Consider the following 19,185-nt stretch of genomic DNA (forward strand, 5'->3'; position numbering starts at 1 on the left):
TTTAATAATCATATCTATATGTAATATATTAAAGTTTTACATGTTAAAAACCATTATATATATTGTTCTATTCAAATTATTCATGTCATATATTCAATTATTATAGGAAGATGAACAATTTAAATTATAATATGACAAATTTATTTCTCAATATCTTGATATCTATTATGATAATAAATCCAAGTTTTTTTTATCAATGACCTTATCCTAAAAACTAAATTATTTAAACTGAAAATATGATAATGATATAATTATTGTTACTTAAACATATGCTTGATAATCTATAAGCCACTCAACTAGTTTATTTGAAAAATATAAATCAGTTGATTGTGTTCCTTGAGCATTTTATGTATTCAACTTTTTTGACTTTTGCTTCAATCTCAGCATAGGCATATAACTATTCATTCCACCATAAATGAGCCAGTTAGGTCAACTCTATTGTGATGAGTCCTTGATTTGGTGTTTGTTATTTTCTTTGTTTTCTTGTGACAATGTTCTTGCTGGGAATGGATGATGTATATGCAGAGATTAATTAGAAGACAGTTCACCCACGTAAATGCTATAAATTATTGGTAGGTTTGCATACCAAAATCACAACTAAACCCCACTTGGTAAAACCCATTTTCATATTCTCCTTTTCTAATATAAAACTATAAGAGAAATTTGGATGCACTAAGTTTTATATATGTATTATTGCATTACTTAACATTCATATTTTATAATGATTGATTTTTCAAAAAAAAAATAAATAATATAAATAAATAATAAATAACTTAGTAATTATCTTAGTAATTATCTGTAAATTTTTAGATTGACAATACATGAATTTGATACGAAACTATTACTATATGAAAAGTTTTGTACATAAAATGGTCCCATTTTGCTGAAAAGGGTGTGTGTTTGTGTGATCCTAAAAACTTTTGCTTCTCTCCTCTATGCAATTTCCCTGTGTCTTCCCCTCTCCATGTTCCTCAACTACTCTCATTTATTTCTCTTCATTCATTGCCTGCCTGGCTTGAACACCCTGTTAAAGTTTTGGTGGAAGATAGACAGAAAAAGAAGAAACTCAAGCTGAGTGAGAAAGAGAAAAAAGTGAGTAAGAGACAAGTGGGTGTCTCTTCTTTAAAGGTCTCAACAACCCTAGCAGAAAGCATTTATAATGGTGCATTTTATGAGATATAAAGTGGTGCTGCATTGCTCATAAACTAGTATGGCCATAATAACTTCATCACTAAACTACTTCACCTATAAATCTATTCTATCTATCACACACTACCCCATTGAACTAGGTACAGCTTTTATAACCACACCCATATTTTCCTTTCTCTTTCTCTTCATTTACATAATACAACCCTTCTTCACTCTCTTTTATATCCCTCCCAATATTATCCTTTTTACATGCATTCTCTCTCTCACACTCATAGGGAGGGAAATACCAAAAAATTCTTCACTTTAGCTTAACTCATACTTTTCATGAAACTGCTTCTTAGTCTTACCCATTGTTAAAGGTGCGTTCTTTTCTCATTTTCCGAAGTGCCCATTTTTTATATTGGAAAGAAAATAGCATTTTGGTTGAAATTGCTTGTAGTTTTGAGCATTTGAGTCTTGGGTTGATAACGTGGCCTACAATAAAATGGAAATTTGTACGGCTCTAATGCTTTTAATGGTGATCACAGCATACCTACTATGGTTCACCTTCATCTCAAGGTCACTAAAGGGTCCACGTGTCTGGCCTCTATTGGGCAGTCTCCCGGGGCTCATCGAGAATTGTGAACGCATGCATGATTGGATATGTGACAACCTCCGCGCGTGTGGCGGCACATACCAGACATGCATATGTGCAATCCCCTTTCTAGCCAAGAAACAAGGTCTCGTGACTGTCACGTGCGACCCAAGGAACTTGGAGCACATACTCAAGACCCGGTTTGACAACTATCCCAAAGGTCCTACGTGGCATGCTGTGTTCCATGATTTGCTTGGTGATGGGATCTTCAATTCTGATGGTGACACCTGGTTGTTCCAGCGCAAGACTGCTGCATTGGAATTTACTACTAGGACTTTGCGCCAAGCCATGGCGCGATGGGTGACTCGAGCCATCAAGGATCGACTTTGTGTGATATTGAAAGAAGCCGAGCTAGAAGACGAGCCGGTCGATGTGCAGGATTTAATGCTTCGGCTAACTTTTGATAACATTTGCGGGTTGGCTTTTGGGTGGGATCCACAAACGCTTGGGCCAGGGCTGCCAGAGAATGACTTTGCCATGGCTTTTGACCGTGCCACCGAAGCCTCGCTCCAAAGGTTCATTTTGCCTGAGGTGTTGTGGAAGATTAAGAAATGGCTTGGGCTTGGAATGGAAGTGAGCTTGAGCCGAAGCCTTGTCCATGTGGAAAAGCATTTATCTAGTGTCATTGAGAAGCGTAAAGTGGAATTGCTGAGTCAGCAAAAAGATGGCACCATACATGATGACTTGTTGACAAGGTTCATGAAGAAAAAGGAATCATATTCCGACAAGTTTCTTCAACATGTGGCATTGAACTTCATCCTAGCTGGACGCGACACATCATCTGTTGCGATGAGCTGGTTTTTTTGGTTGATGATTCAGAATCCCAGGGTAGAAGAGAAAATAGTATATGAGCTATGCAGTGTTTTGATTGAGACACGTGGCAATGACATGGAAAAATGGATGGTTGAGCCATTGGGTTTTGAGGAGCTTGATCGTTTGGTTTATCTTAAGGCTGCATTGTCTGAGACCCTGCGTTTGTATCCTTCAGTACCCGAGGATTCAAAGCATGTGGTTGCCGATGATGTATTGCCGGATGGTACATTTGTTCCAGCCGGGTCATCGGTAACCTATTCCATATACTCTGCAGGAAGGTTGAGGTCCACATGGGGTGAAGATTGCTTGGAATACAAGCCTGAAAGGTGGTTATCATTGGATGGTAAGAAGTTCACAATGCATGATTCTTTCAAATTTGTTGCCTTCAATGCTGGTCCAAGGATATGCTTGGGGAAGGATCTAGCATACCTACAAATGAAGTCTATCGCGGCTGCTGTGCTGCTACGTCACCGGCTTGAAGTGGTGCCTGGCCACCAAGTGGAGCAGAAGATGTCACTCACATTGTTCATGAAAAATGGGCTGAAGGTCAAAGTACACAAGCGGGACTTGAGGGGTATTTTGGAAAGCATTCAGAAAGAAAAGGATGGAGGGATTCAAGGGAAAGAGTCTGCAGATTTGAGATGCAATGGTGTGGTGGCTTAATGAGTGAGTTTATTAGGTGGAAACAAAGACCAATAGAGATTTTGGCATGTGGGTTCAAGTTCAAGTTTGGAGAATTCAGCAGCTAGCTGTGACTTTTGCTTATAGATGAAAAAAGAACAATTTGCTTAAAAAACAAAGGGTATATTACATTGTATCTTATAAATTCATAATTCATATTAGAACTGTGGAGGGATTTCTTACAACTATTCATTGTATTCTTTATTTCTTGTTTTTCAAAACCTTGTGCAAGAGCTAAACTCACATTTGACTGTGTTCAATGTTGATGCTCATAAGATAATGTAATAAAATTTGTGAAAATTTAATGGTTGAATTTGATTTTCCTGAGTGATATATGTTCCTGGTTTTATGTTTGGTGTTATGTATGTCATATTTTCTGGATGATGCTTGGGTGTATGCTTCACATATAAAGGACAATTTAAGAACCAGAGTTTTGCCTAAGACAGGGGAAGAGGAAATGCACAAATTGAATCAATGTTAAAATCTTTGCCTTTAGTCAGAAAGGCATGATGAGATACAGTTACTCACATCTACACAGAAAGCATTTAGATCATGGCACTAGGAATATGCAAAAAGTGCCAAGCCAATCCAAGATTTCTGCAGGAAATATAAAGACATAGCTATATGGTCAAAAACTTTGATGGTATCTTTTCTGTTACTGTTCCAAGTGCTTGGCATATTTGGTTATCTGTTTTCTGTTCCATCTAATTTTATGTCTCCAGTTGAACCTATAGAGCCTGCACCATCCTTGACATCATTTAGTCAAGAACTTTCTCTCCAGTTGAAAAGATATTCCAGACCAATGTGCCAACAGAAACCTTAAATACATCATCATTCCAAGAACCTGCAACAACAGATAGCTTATAAGTGAATGACCATGACAAGGTACAAGGTTAAGTAGAATGCAAGTGGAGTATTCGTTCTCACCTCGTTGGAGTATGTATCCTGTTGCAGCTGTACCAAAGACACCAGCAAGCACTCCTGCAGTATTTGATAGTCCCAACAATACTCCCTGAAATATAAAATATTAAACACTAAACACCCTTATATTCATATTGAATGGAAAAGAATGAAACTAGAACATACTTGTACACTGGGAAACTTTTGTCCCAGGATTTCATGCATCAACGAGTTATTGAAACTCGTGACTTACTTGATTAATCAGACAAAAAATGATGTGCAAATGTGGAATGGATATTTGAAGTGATTGACTTATTGATAATTCTTCCTCACAATTTTAAAGCAGAACTTTTGCATCATTCATGTAGATTAGTGTCCACCAAAAAAACTGAGGTTCAACTGGCAAAAAGTGACACCGAATACACAGCTCAAGCAAGAACATATTACAGTATTCAGACTTCATTCTTTAGCATGATCCACCAGTTCTGGTTTGTTGATAACTTTTCTGCTTTAATTGTTAATCAGAATGAAATTCTATTAATTGTATATTTGAGTTTATTTCCGGTACATCAAACTTAAAAAAACAATAACTCACCGCATAGCGTGGTCCAATGTCTTGGTGGTTGGAATAGAGACCAGACTGTGAGAATGCATCACATTCATGTAAAGGAAATAATAGGTTGTGTTTCATATTAGGTAAGCCTGCAAATATTTAAAATTTATGCAAACATGTTTTATAGAAATCTATGATTATTCAATGTGATATTTAACCAGAGCATAAAAATTAGTTCAAGATTGAGGAATCTAAACTGAAGATATACATATCAATCTAACTCAAACCTGACTGCAGGCCATGCATAGTACTGCTATAGCAGGTGTTCTCACATGGCTAAGCTGTGTAAGGAAAAAAGCAGGACCAAGAAACTCAATTGATTGCATGATCTGACAAAATAGGAAAAAATTAAAACGAAAGTGACGGTAAATGGTGCAAAAGGAAAAATGAATGAGACCATGTCTGCTGCCATCACTGTGATTAAAGCAGGGATAATATCTTTTGTCTTGGAAAAGTACATAAAAATCATGACAAAATTATGCTTCTACTGGAACTGAATCATATGCCTCTGTACTATTATTTGATAAAAATAATTCCATTAAGTGCACTTTGTTTAATTGCAGTGCCTAGCAATATTAAAATGTACCGAAGACAATCTATGACAAAATTTCAGTTACAGGAGTACTGATTTTCTTGCCTTTCGAACATTTGTTATGGAAAGGCCTTTACTTACAAGCTTGTCGGCAATCCAGCCTCCTATATTTGCGAAAACAGCCTTGGTTAACCATCCCAGGACACATAACAGCCCGGATTCAGTGAGGTTGAACTTCAGAACCCGAGAAAACAATGCATTAGTTCATTCATTAAATTACTAAATACTTCATATACATTTTTCTTTATCTGTTTCTCGATGCATGATTAGATCACCTTACCATTCAAGTAGGATCAAGGCAACAATCATATTTTAGTGTTTTTATGTCTACTTAATTTTACAATATCAGCAGTTAGATTGAAGGTAATTTTACCTCGCTTCGCTTTAGAGTAATTTCCAAGAAATATAAATTGTTGTCTGCTCAAATTTAGCAGATTTCACAGCAAGTGGTAAGATGTATATCAACACCAATTACTTCCAAACAAAAACAACATTGTACCAATTATGCAGCCAATTGCATAAAAACCAAGGGAATAAAATAATGTGCTAAACCCTATACAAGTTTCATGCAACTAGGATAATTGTGTTCAAAATTGGAAGGGTATCCCCATCTCCAAATGTGGAGAATTTCTCTATAATTTAATTTAGTCGATCTACAAATTAAAGTTTGAGGGTGAGCCCCATCACAACAATAAAGTTGTTTGCCTTATGACTTGGAGGTCATCATGGACTCAAATCTTAGAAACAACCTCTTCACTTATGAGTGTAAGGTTGCATACATCTACCTTCCCCAAATCTCACTAGGTGGAAGCTCGTACAGTGGGCCACCCTTTTTTAAAGATGAAAATCTGCAATTTACAAATGTTGGCTACCAGCATCCCCAAAGGAGTTGTTCTAGTTCAACTCCCTGCTTGCAAAGATATGAGCTATAATAGAAAGTATTGTCAAGGACATGAATATTACGCAAAACATTGGGTAACAGACCCTTATCAAATCAACACAAAACATGAAAATATATTTCAATAGGGTTGGCCGAGGGAAAATGTTATGTTTCCTCTCCCAAAAATTCCCAATCAGGAACAGAAACATAAAGTAGATTTTATAGAAATTATGTAACTCCTGACTTACTTTTCTGAGCCATAAGGTAAAACCAAACACTTCCAAGGGATCCAAATGCATAAAACATTGATGACCACCCAAATTTTTGGATAAGCAAAGGTGAAAATGCCAAGCCAGTGACAGAACCAAGGTACATGCCACTATATACAAGGGCAAGTGACCTGCTTCTCCCCGATACAGGAATCCACTTGGATAGCATATTATTCATCGCAGGCATGGCAACACCCTGAAAACAAAAACTAGCAAAATTTGTTGCCAGATCATAGGTGGAAAAAATCATGTCTATACTTGGAATGTATTTTTCATTTGGTTGTACTACTAGTGACAGCTACACTAATTAGGTTCTGGGGAGTGATTTAAATTGCAGAGCACATCACCTGATGCAGCCACAATATTGCGATAACCATGTCATAGTACAATTGTGGTGTGACTCCGAATCACAGTGATGCGGTCGCAACCACATGGAACTGCATTTGGACGGAATCAGGCCACATCAGGTCGCGTCGAATTGAAAAATATTTTTTTAATCACAAAATAATTCACACCGCAAATATCACAGTCACAATAAAAGCAACCGTTAGAGCAACCATAATTTAAAACACTGGTTGCGAGTAATGTAGAGGTTTAGGAACTGAACCAACAATGCTTTCTGATTAGTTTTCCAAGTTTTCTTCATGCTTCTTGACATTAACATAAAAGCAACCCTTTCTACCTAACATTTCTAGTGAAACTGGCAATTCAATTTGCATATCAAGAAGAAATATAGACAAGTGACCACTCGAATTAAGTTACAGAAACCAGATAGATGAAATCATAAAAACAGTAAAAGGACCAACCTCACCAATTCCCATAAAAGCACGCATAATAAGAAGATATGGCAGCCCAAGTTTTGCAGCAATAGGAGTTAAAAGTGTTGCAATTGACCACCAGATAACTCCAAAACCTAGAACTACCTTCCCACGAAGTTTGTTAGGAGCACATCTGTTATCCCACAAGTTGTGCTAGTGCATATACGATCCACTTATGATCGGTTGAAAAAATATTTATAAGTTAAAAATTAGTAATTAATTATGTATCTGACCAATTACAGCACAGTACATGTAGTGGACAATTTATGGGATAACATATATGTACCCAAGTTTGTATGCCATATGCCACCAAGGATCTAAACCAAAAAAATTGTAGTGTACAACACTCAGTTTGACAGAAAAGCAATTAAAACTTTTTATGTACATTGGATGAAATGAAAAGAGAGATTGAAAATCATAATATGCTAGATTGCTAGCATATACTCCCGACGAGGAATTTCGTTACTTTAGGACTGTTATAGTTATGGTTGCCGTTCATCAGGGCTTCGGTCACCGGCTCCCCTGTCATCAGGTCACCAACTTCCTTGACCTTCCGGCACTAGGCAGGCGTCAGCCCAAATACATGGTTTAAGAACACCATATGCCATGACAGGTTCAACCAGCAGCAGGACTTGAATGCCTACTAGAAGAACATATAAAACCAATTTCTTGTGATTCTAACAATGTTTTGCATCTCAGTCACACCTGAGTAAGTAGGTAAACCCAGAAGAAATATGACTGAATTAGACCAACTGTTGCATTGTTCCAGTTGAATTCTTGTGACATTGGAAGTATTGCTATGCTCATATTTACCTATGAATTATAATGAACATGGAAAAGTATATGAGCAAGGAACATTAGTAATTAACACTCAATTAAAGAACAAATAAATACTTGATATAGTTGGATGAAAAAAGCATAATAATTAGAACAAAATAAGTTAGGATGTGGAAAACAGTAATACATTCTCTACAGACATACTTATTTTCAACAATCAACATCTACATCTATAAAACATAATATTATTTGCTTTCAATTTAGTTTCTTGATAGAAAAAAGAAACAGATTAGTATTTCTATGGAGAGCTGAAAATGGTAGGAATGACTCTTTCTGTTTGCCTTAAGTTTGAAGTTCATGCATTGACTGGATTGCTGAGATAATGGAGAACAGTGCTGGTCTTTGTTGTGAAATGTTTGCATCGATTTGAAACTCTCTTTTCCAAAAGAGAATCGGTTCGAAAATACATTACATGCTGGCATCTTGACAAAGGATCCTTAGCAATCCAACCACCATACCTTGCAACAAATACACCAAAAACTCCTCCTCTTTGGGAAGGGGCACCAGTTTCAATTCCCAAACTTGCAATATCTGCTGTACGTGAGTATTTGCGACAAATTTTTATTTTTAATTATATATTTATATACTTTATAATAATTAACATCTAAAAATAATTATTGCATGAATAATATGATATTCATATGAAAAATTTATGATCATAATTAAATATGTGTAAAGTATATAATTTATGATAAATTTATAAAATAATAATAAAGTATATAATATATAATCTTAAAATAATATATATATATAATATCTATACTACTTACAAGGGGAAAATCTAACATAACCACCCATGATGTAATTTGTGGTTCTTCCTATTTTCCCTTACTATTTTCTAATTTTTACACAAAAAAAATTATATATAACCTAATGTTTCTCTCAACCTATATATGCTCATATTATTTGGTTAATTATTTTTTTATTCTTACATTATGACTATCGGTCTTTAATGTAGAACATTACACCAATCAAATAAATTTAACTGTAAATTATAAATATTTAACACAAAATATTATATTTGATATTTATGACATATAAACTATACATTATAAATGATAGGAAAGTGAGTTGACAGACACGATAGTGACTATCAACGTCCTAGTTTATATAAATTTAATTAAAAACCAAGAATATAAATTTGAAAGTACACAATATCATAAAACTCATTGTGTATCATTTCCCAAAATATAGTCATTTCCTGCCAATATCAAAGCTACAATTTTCGCATATTTTAAAATGATAATCAACATAATCCAATCTTAGAAGGATTCAAGAAGACCAAACATCTAACTAAATTACACAAAAAACAAATCCTACCAAAATCTTCCTTAATCACCGAATAAATTACATATGCTTCAGATTTTTTTAAGTTTAGTTTGGGAGTCATCTCACAAATGTATTTCATAGTTCCCAAACCTTCTCTTTCACTTTCATCCCCTCTAAAATTCAACTCTCAAACTAAACTTTTTTTTTAAAACATACGTATGTCATAATCCAAAATTTCATAAGAATATCATTTATATCTACAAAGAGATAATGTAGTTAACTCCAGTAAGCTATAAGCACATGTTGCAGCAAAAAATAAAAAGGTCATCCCCATACCACAAGTTTCTCCTCTAGTCCTCTCTACATGGTATCAAAAAATTGTGAGACAGATATACTTTTAATGTAAACAATGGAATCATCTAAGAAATACATAAAATCAATAAAATAATATCTAAGTAGAGCAATAATAATAATAATAATAATAATAATAATAATAATAATAATGTCCAACAACAACAATCAAATTTTTATCTAATTAAGTAGGTCAACTTATACTAATATTGTTCAATTAAAAAAACATATGTTTGACACTACACTGGATAATTCTATATTGCTATTGACACTCAAACTTGTCTTCAGAGCAATATACAGGAAAACATAGACAAATGATCTAAGTATGGTCGACCCAATCCTTCTAGTTCGACACAATTGAGCTATGGGACAGAGCATTGGATAGGTGTGGTAAACATGATAGAATACTTTATGAAATGGGAATAGTCAGATGCACTTCTAAGTACTCAATCATAATCTTAGTTTTATAGACAATATTGTTATTGCTATTATCAACTAGAGTTATTTGAACTATTTGAACAACATCAATGAACTCTTAATCTCATTAGGTGGGATTGGCTACATGGATCAAACAAACGATGTCATAATATTCTATCATAAATCATGTTCATTGATAAAACATTGATCTCTAAGTTTTCTTAATCGTTTCGCCTATGGTTTTTTTATTTTTCTCTTCCTCTAAGAATTGGACTAACCTCCACTTGATTACTATCTTTATGAGGGCTTCTATCACTCTCCTTCACACATATCCAAACAGCTTAAGGCATGATTCTTCCCTAATAGGAGTTACTCAAACTTTTTTCCTACTTTATTCATTCCTAATCATATATTGCCTAGTATGTCCACTCATCCAACATAACATTTATATCTTTGTTATATGAATTCTATTATATCGTTGACATTCAACCATCCAACTTTTAGTCTCATATAGCATTACAAGACTTATAGTCATGCAATAAAACTTTCTCTTAAGCTTAATGTTGGAATTTGTTGAAAGAATGATGTTCTGAAGTGAAATGAAAATACTCACTAGTCCCACTTTGCTTGGAGAAGGGAAGTTGAAAGACTTTATAAGCCTTAAGTTGCGGCCCAATATTCTTTTTAATAAAATATTTATTTATTTATTTATTTAATTTTTTGGGGCCTTTTGGGCTTGGACCATGTTTGACCAAGTCAACACACACATGCAACAAGGAAAGAGTCATTAGAGACCCGTTGGAGGAGATCTCGACCATTATGATAGAGTCGTTGGTAATAGAGTTGTTGGTGAAAGAGTCGTTAGAGAGCCGTTGTAGGCTTTTTTGTAAATAGAGGTCTCATTCCCTCATTATAATTTGCATCAAGTTGAAGGCGTTTACCTCTCAACTTCTCTCTCCCCCTTATATTCCACCAACGCATTTCCGACAAGTTCTCTCTCTTTCTTTCTGTGGCACTTGAGAATTGGCACATGTAGTCAAAGTGGGAATTTTGAGAACTGAAACTGTAGTCATTATTGTGGAAAAAGAATTGGCACGAGTAGTCATACTGTGGGAATTCGAGAAATGACACTAGTAGCCATATTGTGGGTGTATTCGAGAGCAATTCTTAAAGTGTAGTAAGAAATCGTATAACAAAGAACTGAGTTGTTTTATCCTAGGGACGACGTGGTTGATAGTCTGCTTGCACAATTTTAGCAGTACCACGAAACATCTTAAAGAGAGCGATCTGGTCGTGACTCAGCTAGTAACAATTATTGCGTGCCATTCATAATTGTTGCGAACTATGGTAACAACACTTAAATAGTACTTTTTTTATCACTTATGACATCTGAAGCACTCCACATGTTCATCTTAAGCTTAAGTAGTGCCTTTTTATCTCTGTTCTTTGTGTTAGGAGAGAATGGTCAGCAATGGATGTAGAGTGGTCGGTGATGGATGTCTGGTAGAGTGCGAAGGATCAGGAGATCTGGTCAGAATGTTGTCTAGACCTATTGGGGGAGGTACCTGAAAAGGTTCTCCTACGATCAAGTAGTTGAATATTCAAGAGAGATAAGGGGAGTAAATAAGAGAGAAATTGGAGCAATAAGTGCGGTAATAAATGAGGGAATGAGAATTAATTATACTTCATGTGTGGTCTCTTCTATTTATAGAGTTTAGGAAATGCTGAGATGACATCTGGTCATTGGCCATCATTTAACGGATACAAGGGATGTACCCTAGTCGTCATTGCTTGACCAGCGGATATGCTCTTGTCGAATTGTCGGGGGCAGGTAGAATGTGCATGTGGCGTGACAGGCGGTTTGTTGTCTGACATTGATGGCGAGTCAGCGGCACATTAAATGGTATGTCAAAGGTGCATTAAATGTCCTGTCAAAGGTGCATTAAGTAGCGTGTCAGAATTAATGTTGCGTCAAGAGCATTTATGACATCAACCACGAGTGAGGCCATCTAAGGCGAGCAATGAGGATATCTGGAATGTTTTAGAGGATACACGGAGTAGAAGAGGACAGCCCGGGTATGACTGGGCTGGAACAATTGCCCCCAATCTATTAGGTTGGTCAGAGATGACCGGACTGGTAGACTCATTGGGGTTGATGGACCGGGTATGACTAGGCTGGAACAGTTGCCCCCAGTCTATGAGGTTCGTTAGTGATGAGCGGGTTGGTAGACTTGGACCATTCTAGTTTGGCCCAATAGAATAAGAGTAGGTCTTTTAGATAGGTATAGGGGTAGGTAATGATGGCTAAGGGTTTTCGTCAGACACGTGGGGGGATGCTTGGCATTTCGTCTAACCCTAGAATGATAGATCGACGCTTCTGTTCATTTCAGTTCTGTCGTATGGATTTATGTGTCACCATTGGATTGTCCTTGAGTGATTCTGAATGGGTGAATGTGCATTTTGGGTTGGGCCCTTGGGGAGATCTGGGCTTAGATCTCCTCCTAAAAATAAGGGTTTTTTCCTTTATTCTTCTTCATTTTGCCCTTTTCAGAGAAATTGTCTCATGCCGAGCACGCGCATCGCTTGAAATCAATCTTCGATCTTCTTCTAGAATCTTCTATTTCCACCAACTCGATAACTTCTTTTTCTCCCTCGCTTTTTAATAATATTTTAACCAGTCATGGCAACATTAGGCGGGGATTGAAGCCTTGATGAGGTGGAGATCTTGCCCGAACCTCCACCCATTTTTATTAATATAACTCGCCAACGAGCCCAGCACGTTGCCGCTCTGGGCAGTAGTCGTTCCTCTTGGAGGCGAACTGACCATTTATCCATGTCGACCTTGTTACATGATTTGAGGAAGAAAAATGCTGGACATGGGGCCACCTTGATTGACCGGGCGGCTTTCTCAGAGAAGTGGCGTTTGATCTTGGATAATATGTCCAGCTCGAATTCTGACACTTCTTCTGATGACAGGTCTACCATAGGGCGGAATTATGCTGATCGGGCCGATCAATTCGTTATCCCGAAGGACATGGCGGGTGACAACTGCCGCTATTGGTGGGTTGATCAAGAGGTTAGGGGAAGCCCATCCTATTTCCCATCAGATGTGCGCCCGGTGGTGGATGTGCTGACGCGAACAGCTAACAACATCTAGTGGTATCCTCCTACTGCTCAGGAGCGAGTTTGTTAGGACATTTTGTTTGAGACTAAGGATAGATGGAGCTTTTATATGTACGAGCAAGTCTATCGACGGATAGGGGTGAAAATCCCCTTCTAAGGGTGGTATACGGAGGTGTCGTAACATCTCTAGGTAGCCCCCTCTCAATTGCATCCCAACTCGTGGGGTTTTATCCAGGCGTTTAAGATCTTTTGTGAGGTCATGGAACAACCTTGCACGTTCAAGTTATTTTTCTGGATCTTTCGGGTGACTCATAGTTCCAACAAAGACGAGGCTCGGGCTGGACGTTGCGGGTGGACATCTCTTTAATCTCGGAATGGACGGGCTCTGTTTCTCCCTTTTGAGGGTTCCGTGAAGAACTGGAAAGGCGTTTTCTTTTGTGTCGAGGCCCGGAGGTCATGCCATACTTGGGCGTATGGCCCTGGTAACATCCCTCTTTTTCCCTTTTCTTGGAATGGGGGGATTCCCCAAAAGCCTCTCAATTCCCTTGGTTTCTCGTATGATCTGTTGAATGGTCAGGAGAGGAGGATGGAAAATGAGATGCTAGCCTGGGTTGAGGAGGGTCATTTTATCCTATGCTACAAGTTAGTTAAGGGAGACCAAGTTTTTGAAGAAGCAGTCGGTATGCATCTGATTATCTATATCTTCCTTTTATTTTTTGACATTTATCTGACCTTTTTCGTTTGTTTCTTTCAGCAGCGGCCATGGGGGATCAGGCTGACCGGAGCAAGCTTCTGAAGCGGGTGGCTACTAAGAGGAAGGACGCAGAAAGCAGCAAGCATCCCAAGCCGAGTTTACCTACCCGAGTTGAGGGTCCTCCTTCCATTCCTTGGAGGGAAACTGGCCAGGCTTGTGGTTCGGAGGGGACTACTGTAGACCGGTCAACCCCATTCACGGTCGTGCCTCCTGAATCTACCTTTGGTCAATCAATCGACCTGACTGATGAGCCCGTCAGCCCTCGTGAAGCACACTTGGATGAGGGTACGCAGCCGGAGATGTAAAGGTCAGGAAAGTCCTCTAGCAAGGGTAAATTTGGCACCCTCCGCCTCAAGACTACTTACAACATCCCCAAAGTTGTTGGCGAGGGCTTGTTCAACCCAACGGTGAAGGGTGTTACGGATGGGGTCCCTTTGGTGGACCTACTGAGGAGGACCCGGGAGGCGGGGTCATGGTAGCTTTAGTCGCCAAGTATCTTGAAGGCGAGGGGGTGCTCGCCACCCGGGTTGGGGAAAATGCTATGGCCAACCTACAAGAGCTTCATTTGGGTGAGCTCCATGAATTAAAGGAGAATCACGCCGAAGTTGTGAAGAACTTGGAGGCCCAAAACCTATTGGCTGCTGAGAAACTCTCTACATTGTCCCTATAGCTAAAGGATGCTCGGGAAGCTGAGATGTTGGCCAAGATAGATGTGGGTGCCGCTACATAGGAGGCGCATTCTCTGGATGATCGGCTTCAGAGGAGCGAAGATGAGAGGCTTCAGCTTTGGAACAAGTTGAAGGCGTCCAAGGCTGAGAAGGCCTGAGTGCAGAAGGAGCTGAATGACCTCAAGGCTGCATATTTTAAGCTGGAGGACGATGTTGATAGGACGGCTAATGCCGGCTGGGATAATGCCATCGTGCAGGTCGGGTTACCCATGAGGGTGGGCTCGTCGTGGTTGAAGACGAAGACCTTGTTGCCCTCCCAGTTCCGACCAGAAGCGGCAGAAAGATTAGTTTTTGTTTTTGTTTTTTGTTTTTTTTTCGTACTTTGTATTTTCTCTCTTTGTTATCAATGAAGGTCCTTGATCTATTCATCTACTGTTTTTGTTATCTATGTCTTGTTTACCGAAATAATTCAATCGTCTAATCAACCAATCGGATAATTAATCATTTGGGTAATCAATAAAATCAGATTTTGAATTTAGCTGGTGTTGAGGTGATAGTTGATCGGATCTCCATTATTAAAGTAAATGAGAATATGGAGCAGTCATCAAGTAGTAAATGATCGAGTAATCATTATTGAACTTGAACGAGAACGTTAAATAATCATTAAGTGATAAATGTATCATTAACCGTTATTGAATTTGAATGAGAATGTGGAATAATCATTAAGTAATAATTGTCTGGTTAACTATTATTGAATTTGAATGTGAAAGTTGAATAATCATTAAGTAACGATTTTTCGGTTAACTGTTATTGAACTTGAATGAGAATGGTGAATAATCATTAAGTAGCAATTGCCCGTTGTTGAACTTTGAATGAGAATGTTGAATACTCATTAAGTAGCAATTACCCGATTAACTATTGTTGAACTTTGAATGAGAATGTTGAATAATCATTAAGTAACAATTGTCTGATTAATCGTTCTTGAACTTGAATGAGAATGTTGAATAATCATTAAGTCTTGAAACTGCCATCAGAAGGGGACTGGCCCACGCTGTACAACCGTGAAAATTCGATATATTCTATTAATTATTAATTTTAACAAAAATCAATTTTATAAATTAATTGGTAATGATTTAGGCTAAATTGTAGTTGAGTGTTAGTCTTTTTGTATGAATTCCTATTTTGTGATAATTTTTTGTAATCTTCTGTGACAGAAAGTTTTTGTACTGCTGTTGGGCCCAAATTCGCCCGAATTCGGCCCAATAGCATGATTTTTGAGTTTCATAGCCCAGAATCGAATTTTGATTGTGCCTTTGGCTTCGAAATATTATTTCAAGTCAGGATAGACATCAATTTTGTCGAAAATGCATTTCTAAATATTTTTCACTTTGAATTCGGCATTCCGAAATTCTAACCGTTATCGGAAGATTTTAATATCAAGGCAAGTATTAGATGATAATACTCGGACATGGTCTCGTCGCAAATGTTTCGCCGAAGAATTCACCTCATTTTCCCGAGTGAAACTTGTGGGGCAAGCAAGCGAAAATAGTCATCTTTTACACAAATACCCCTAAATCTTTCATTTACCCCTTCACCATTTACTCCTAGAAACCCTTGGCTTTCCCCCTCTTAATCCGATTTATTCTACTTAAAGAGCCATTCAAGCTAGAGAAACCCTTGACTCTTCATTTCATTTCTTTCTTCTTCATTTGGATTTTCTCAAGAACACCAAGGTAAACCTTCACACGTGTTCTTCATCTTTTAGAAAATCTAACCGTTCATTGTTTACGATATTTGAGTATAATGTTTATGCGCATGTTACAAAAATTTTCAACTATCAAAATTTTATAAAAACCTTCATATCTCTTGTTATACACAAGAACGCGAAAAATGAGTCTTATGAATTTAGAAATCGTTGTTTTGAAACCACGAAATATTGTTGTTCATGGGGCTGTTTTAGTGTTTAAAATATATGCATGTGTTGATTTTGATGAAAAGAGATGATGATAAAGTTAAGGATGTTTGATTTGAAGTATCATTTTGAGCATGAGATGAACCCTTGTAAAAAGATGTTGAAATGATCATGAGCCGATAGGAATCGGGAACGAGACTTTTGAGGATAAATGATGGTTTGGGAATATAAGTCTTGGACCGGATGGATCAGAGTCTCTGATGCTCTTGAAATAGATTAAATGATACATGTGTCATAGAGTTAACCAAATGATTTCATGTCTGGATTAAGTACTCATGTTTCCTTAGGCTATATGCCCCTAGGATAGTATAAAATATCAAGCCTTGTGGCTGTTATCCATGAAAGAACCACCACTCGAGAAACTAAAACACGTAAGGATCGAAAACAGTGGTGTTATTCGATCTTGTGGCTCAAAAGGTTGAGGGAGTGGTCCTGGCCACTAGTCCAGCCACACCTAGTCGAGCCACACACGCCTGGCCACGAGACCAACCACGCTTGGGCGAGCCAGAAATGCATGGCCACTAGACCAGCCACGCCTGGGCGAGGGCCAAGCAGTGTGCCTGGCCTGTTCTGGGCAGTTTTGGCGCCCGAGCGACAGTCCTTTGCTTGGGCGAGACCCATAGGGTGATTTTGACCAGTTTTTGGTGGATTTTTCGCTTGAGTGAAAGCCATGTAGAGAATTAAGTCTGTTTTGATGAGTTCGTCGCTTGAGCGACAGTCTTTCGCTTGAGCGAGAGACATACATCATTTTTTATTGTTTTGATTGTTTGATTGCTTAGGCAATAGCCCTGGCTTGGGTTTGAAGTGTATTTACACTTGGGAAAGCTCTTGGCTCAGATGATTGAGTCTGGTGCCCTAATTGACAAACTTATATAGTTACCTTTGTTATTGCGTTTTATGCACTCAAAGATTCTAACGATGACGTCGTGAGCAAGGCGATGCCTAAAAATTATTACATGATACCACGCAGCGAGGTCGTCTGACCCTAAGAGGCTCGATCATGTGGTCGTCCAGGATATTTCAGTGATGGTTCGTAGTGGTAGGGATGTTATTCCTCTATTACGTGATAACTTAAGGTCGGATCCCACAAGAAGCATTCCTTTGGGAGTTGTCTTAGGATGGGCCGATCGAGATAAAAGAATGATGAAAAGATTTAATCGGCTAACCTCGGTTGGTGTGCATACTCAATATGAATAACGAAGTAGTGGAGAGGAAATTTACGAGAGACGAACGAGCCTCGCGATATTGAGAGGGACGACGATGGCGGTGATTCGTCAGCAAAGTCTTGAGGGAGAGTCTAGGTGAGACGAGTCCCTTGTATTCCTGGATGAGGTATTCTGTTGGATCGGACAGTTCTCATAGCACAAACTAGACGATCTCTGACAACCCCTCTTTGCAATCAGGATCAATGAGAGGGATGCCCATAAAGTGTTTGATACGACACCGTCCTGAAATGGACAGATCTTCATAACCGATTGATCATATATCCTTGCAAGGAATAATTTATTTTTGGTGTGTTCAAATCAACATGTTATGGGACATGTACTCTTGTTTATTTCAGAATAGTATATTGAGAGGATATTGGTGTATGGATGGATGAAATAAGCATAACATTCATACATTGAAATCGTGGATACTGATCCTCATGATCCGACTTATAATATCATTCATCATTGTGCATTTATGTATGAGCTATATATTGTGTATATTATGCATTCATGTCTTGATGTGATATTTCGTATAATTCCACACCGTTAATAAATTATATTCATTAGATGTCTTACTCTCTTTTCTTTTCTCTTCTTTTTGCTTGTCTTTGGTTCATGTTCCTATTCAGATGGACCGTACCGCGAGGATTCGGAGCTACTGATTCTCGATGTCCCAGGAGGGAACATGGAGTAGTGACGGACACCGATACACCTACAAATGTCCTTGTTCCTTAGAGCTGAAGATGGTTTATGATGGCTCTACGATGCGCTTTCCTTCACAACAAGCAAATTTGGAGGCTTCTTTCACCTTACCTGCTCGGAGATTTGCACCTACTTCACCATCCATTTCGTCTGTGATTCCTCATGGACCCATTGATGTTGGACCATCTACTAGGAGATGGAGTAGAGACAATGTGCCTAATTCCCCGTCGAGGAAGAGAGTTGCTATACAGATGATGCCCGATCTTCAGGCAGATGCAGGAGTAGGAAGAAAGTCACAGGGTTCACCCAACAACCCGAAAGAGGAGCTAGAAGTCGAAGAGGAAGACTGTGTGGAGTTGGTCTATATAGAGGACTCCATTGAGGTGGTGGACCTCTCTTCTTATTTTGAGACAGACGACGATCCCAACGAGTATCCTAGTACACCCGCTAACCCCGGATCTAGTCACTAGTGGTCATTTCCATTTCTAACTGCCTTTGAGGCGGGTACCTGTGTAGGATATTTTGGATGTTTTGA

At 38.2% G+C, this 19,185-nt stretch overlaps 1 protein-coding gene, 1 long non-coding RNA gene and 1 pseudogene across 3 annotated transcripts; 1 reads left to right on the plus strand and 2 right to left on the minus strand.

Annotated features, from left to right (window-relative positions):
• Positions 1 to 1,310: 1,310 nt before the first annotated feature.
• LOC109339923 lies at positions 1,311 to 1,595 on the minus strand. The gene is made up of 2 exons (XR_002106729.1): positions 1,481 to 1,595; positions 1,311 to 1,376 (listed from the first exon to the last, which is right to left on the minus strand). It is a non-coding gene; the product is annotated as an uncharacterized LOC109339923 (long non-coding RNA).
• LOC109339922 (cytochrome P450 86A8) lies at positions 1,371 to 18,113 on the plus strand. 2 transcript variants are annotated; one of them, XM_019577455.1, is made up of 3 exons: positions 1,371 to 3,262; positions 14,790 to 14,796; positions 18,103 to 18,113. In XM_019577455.1, exon 1 carries the CDS (start codon positions 1,634 to 1,636, stop codon positions 3,257 to 3,259), a length of 1,626 nt encoding a protein of 541 aa, XP_019433000.1. In that variant the 5' UTR covers positions 1,371 to 1,633; the 3' UTR covers positions 3,260 to 3,262; positions 14,790 to 14,796; positions 18,103 to 18,113. The 2 variants fall into 2 exon arrangements, with proteins under 2 accessions (XP_019433000.1, XP_019432999.1); XM_019577454.1 differs by lacking the exons at positions 14,790 to 14,796; positions 18,103 to 18,113 and adding an exon at positions 3,313 to 3,604.
• On the minus strand, positions 3,390 to 13,058 carry LOC109339919 (annotated as a pseudogene).
• Positions 18,114 to 19,185: the final 1,072 nt, after the last annotated feature.

Source organism: Lupinus angustifolius, unplaced genomic scaffold, assembly GCF_001865875.1.
Source record: "Lupinus angustifolius cultivar Tanjil unplaced genomic scaffold, LupAngTanjil_v1.0 Scaffold_120_34, whole genome shotgun sequence".
Classification (NCBI taxonomy): Eukaryota; Viridiplantae; Streptophyta; class Magnoliopsida; order Fabales; family Fabaceae; genus Lupinus; species Lupinus angustifolius.

What these genes read in the sequence shown, in the direction of transcription:
- LOC109339922 (XM_019577455.1), top strand. Translation starts at nt 1,634, where the DNA reads ATGGAAATTTGTACGGCTCTAATGCTTTTAATGGTGATCACAGCATAC.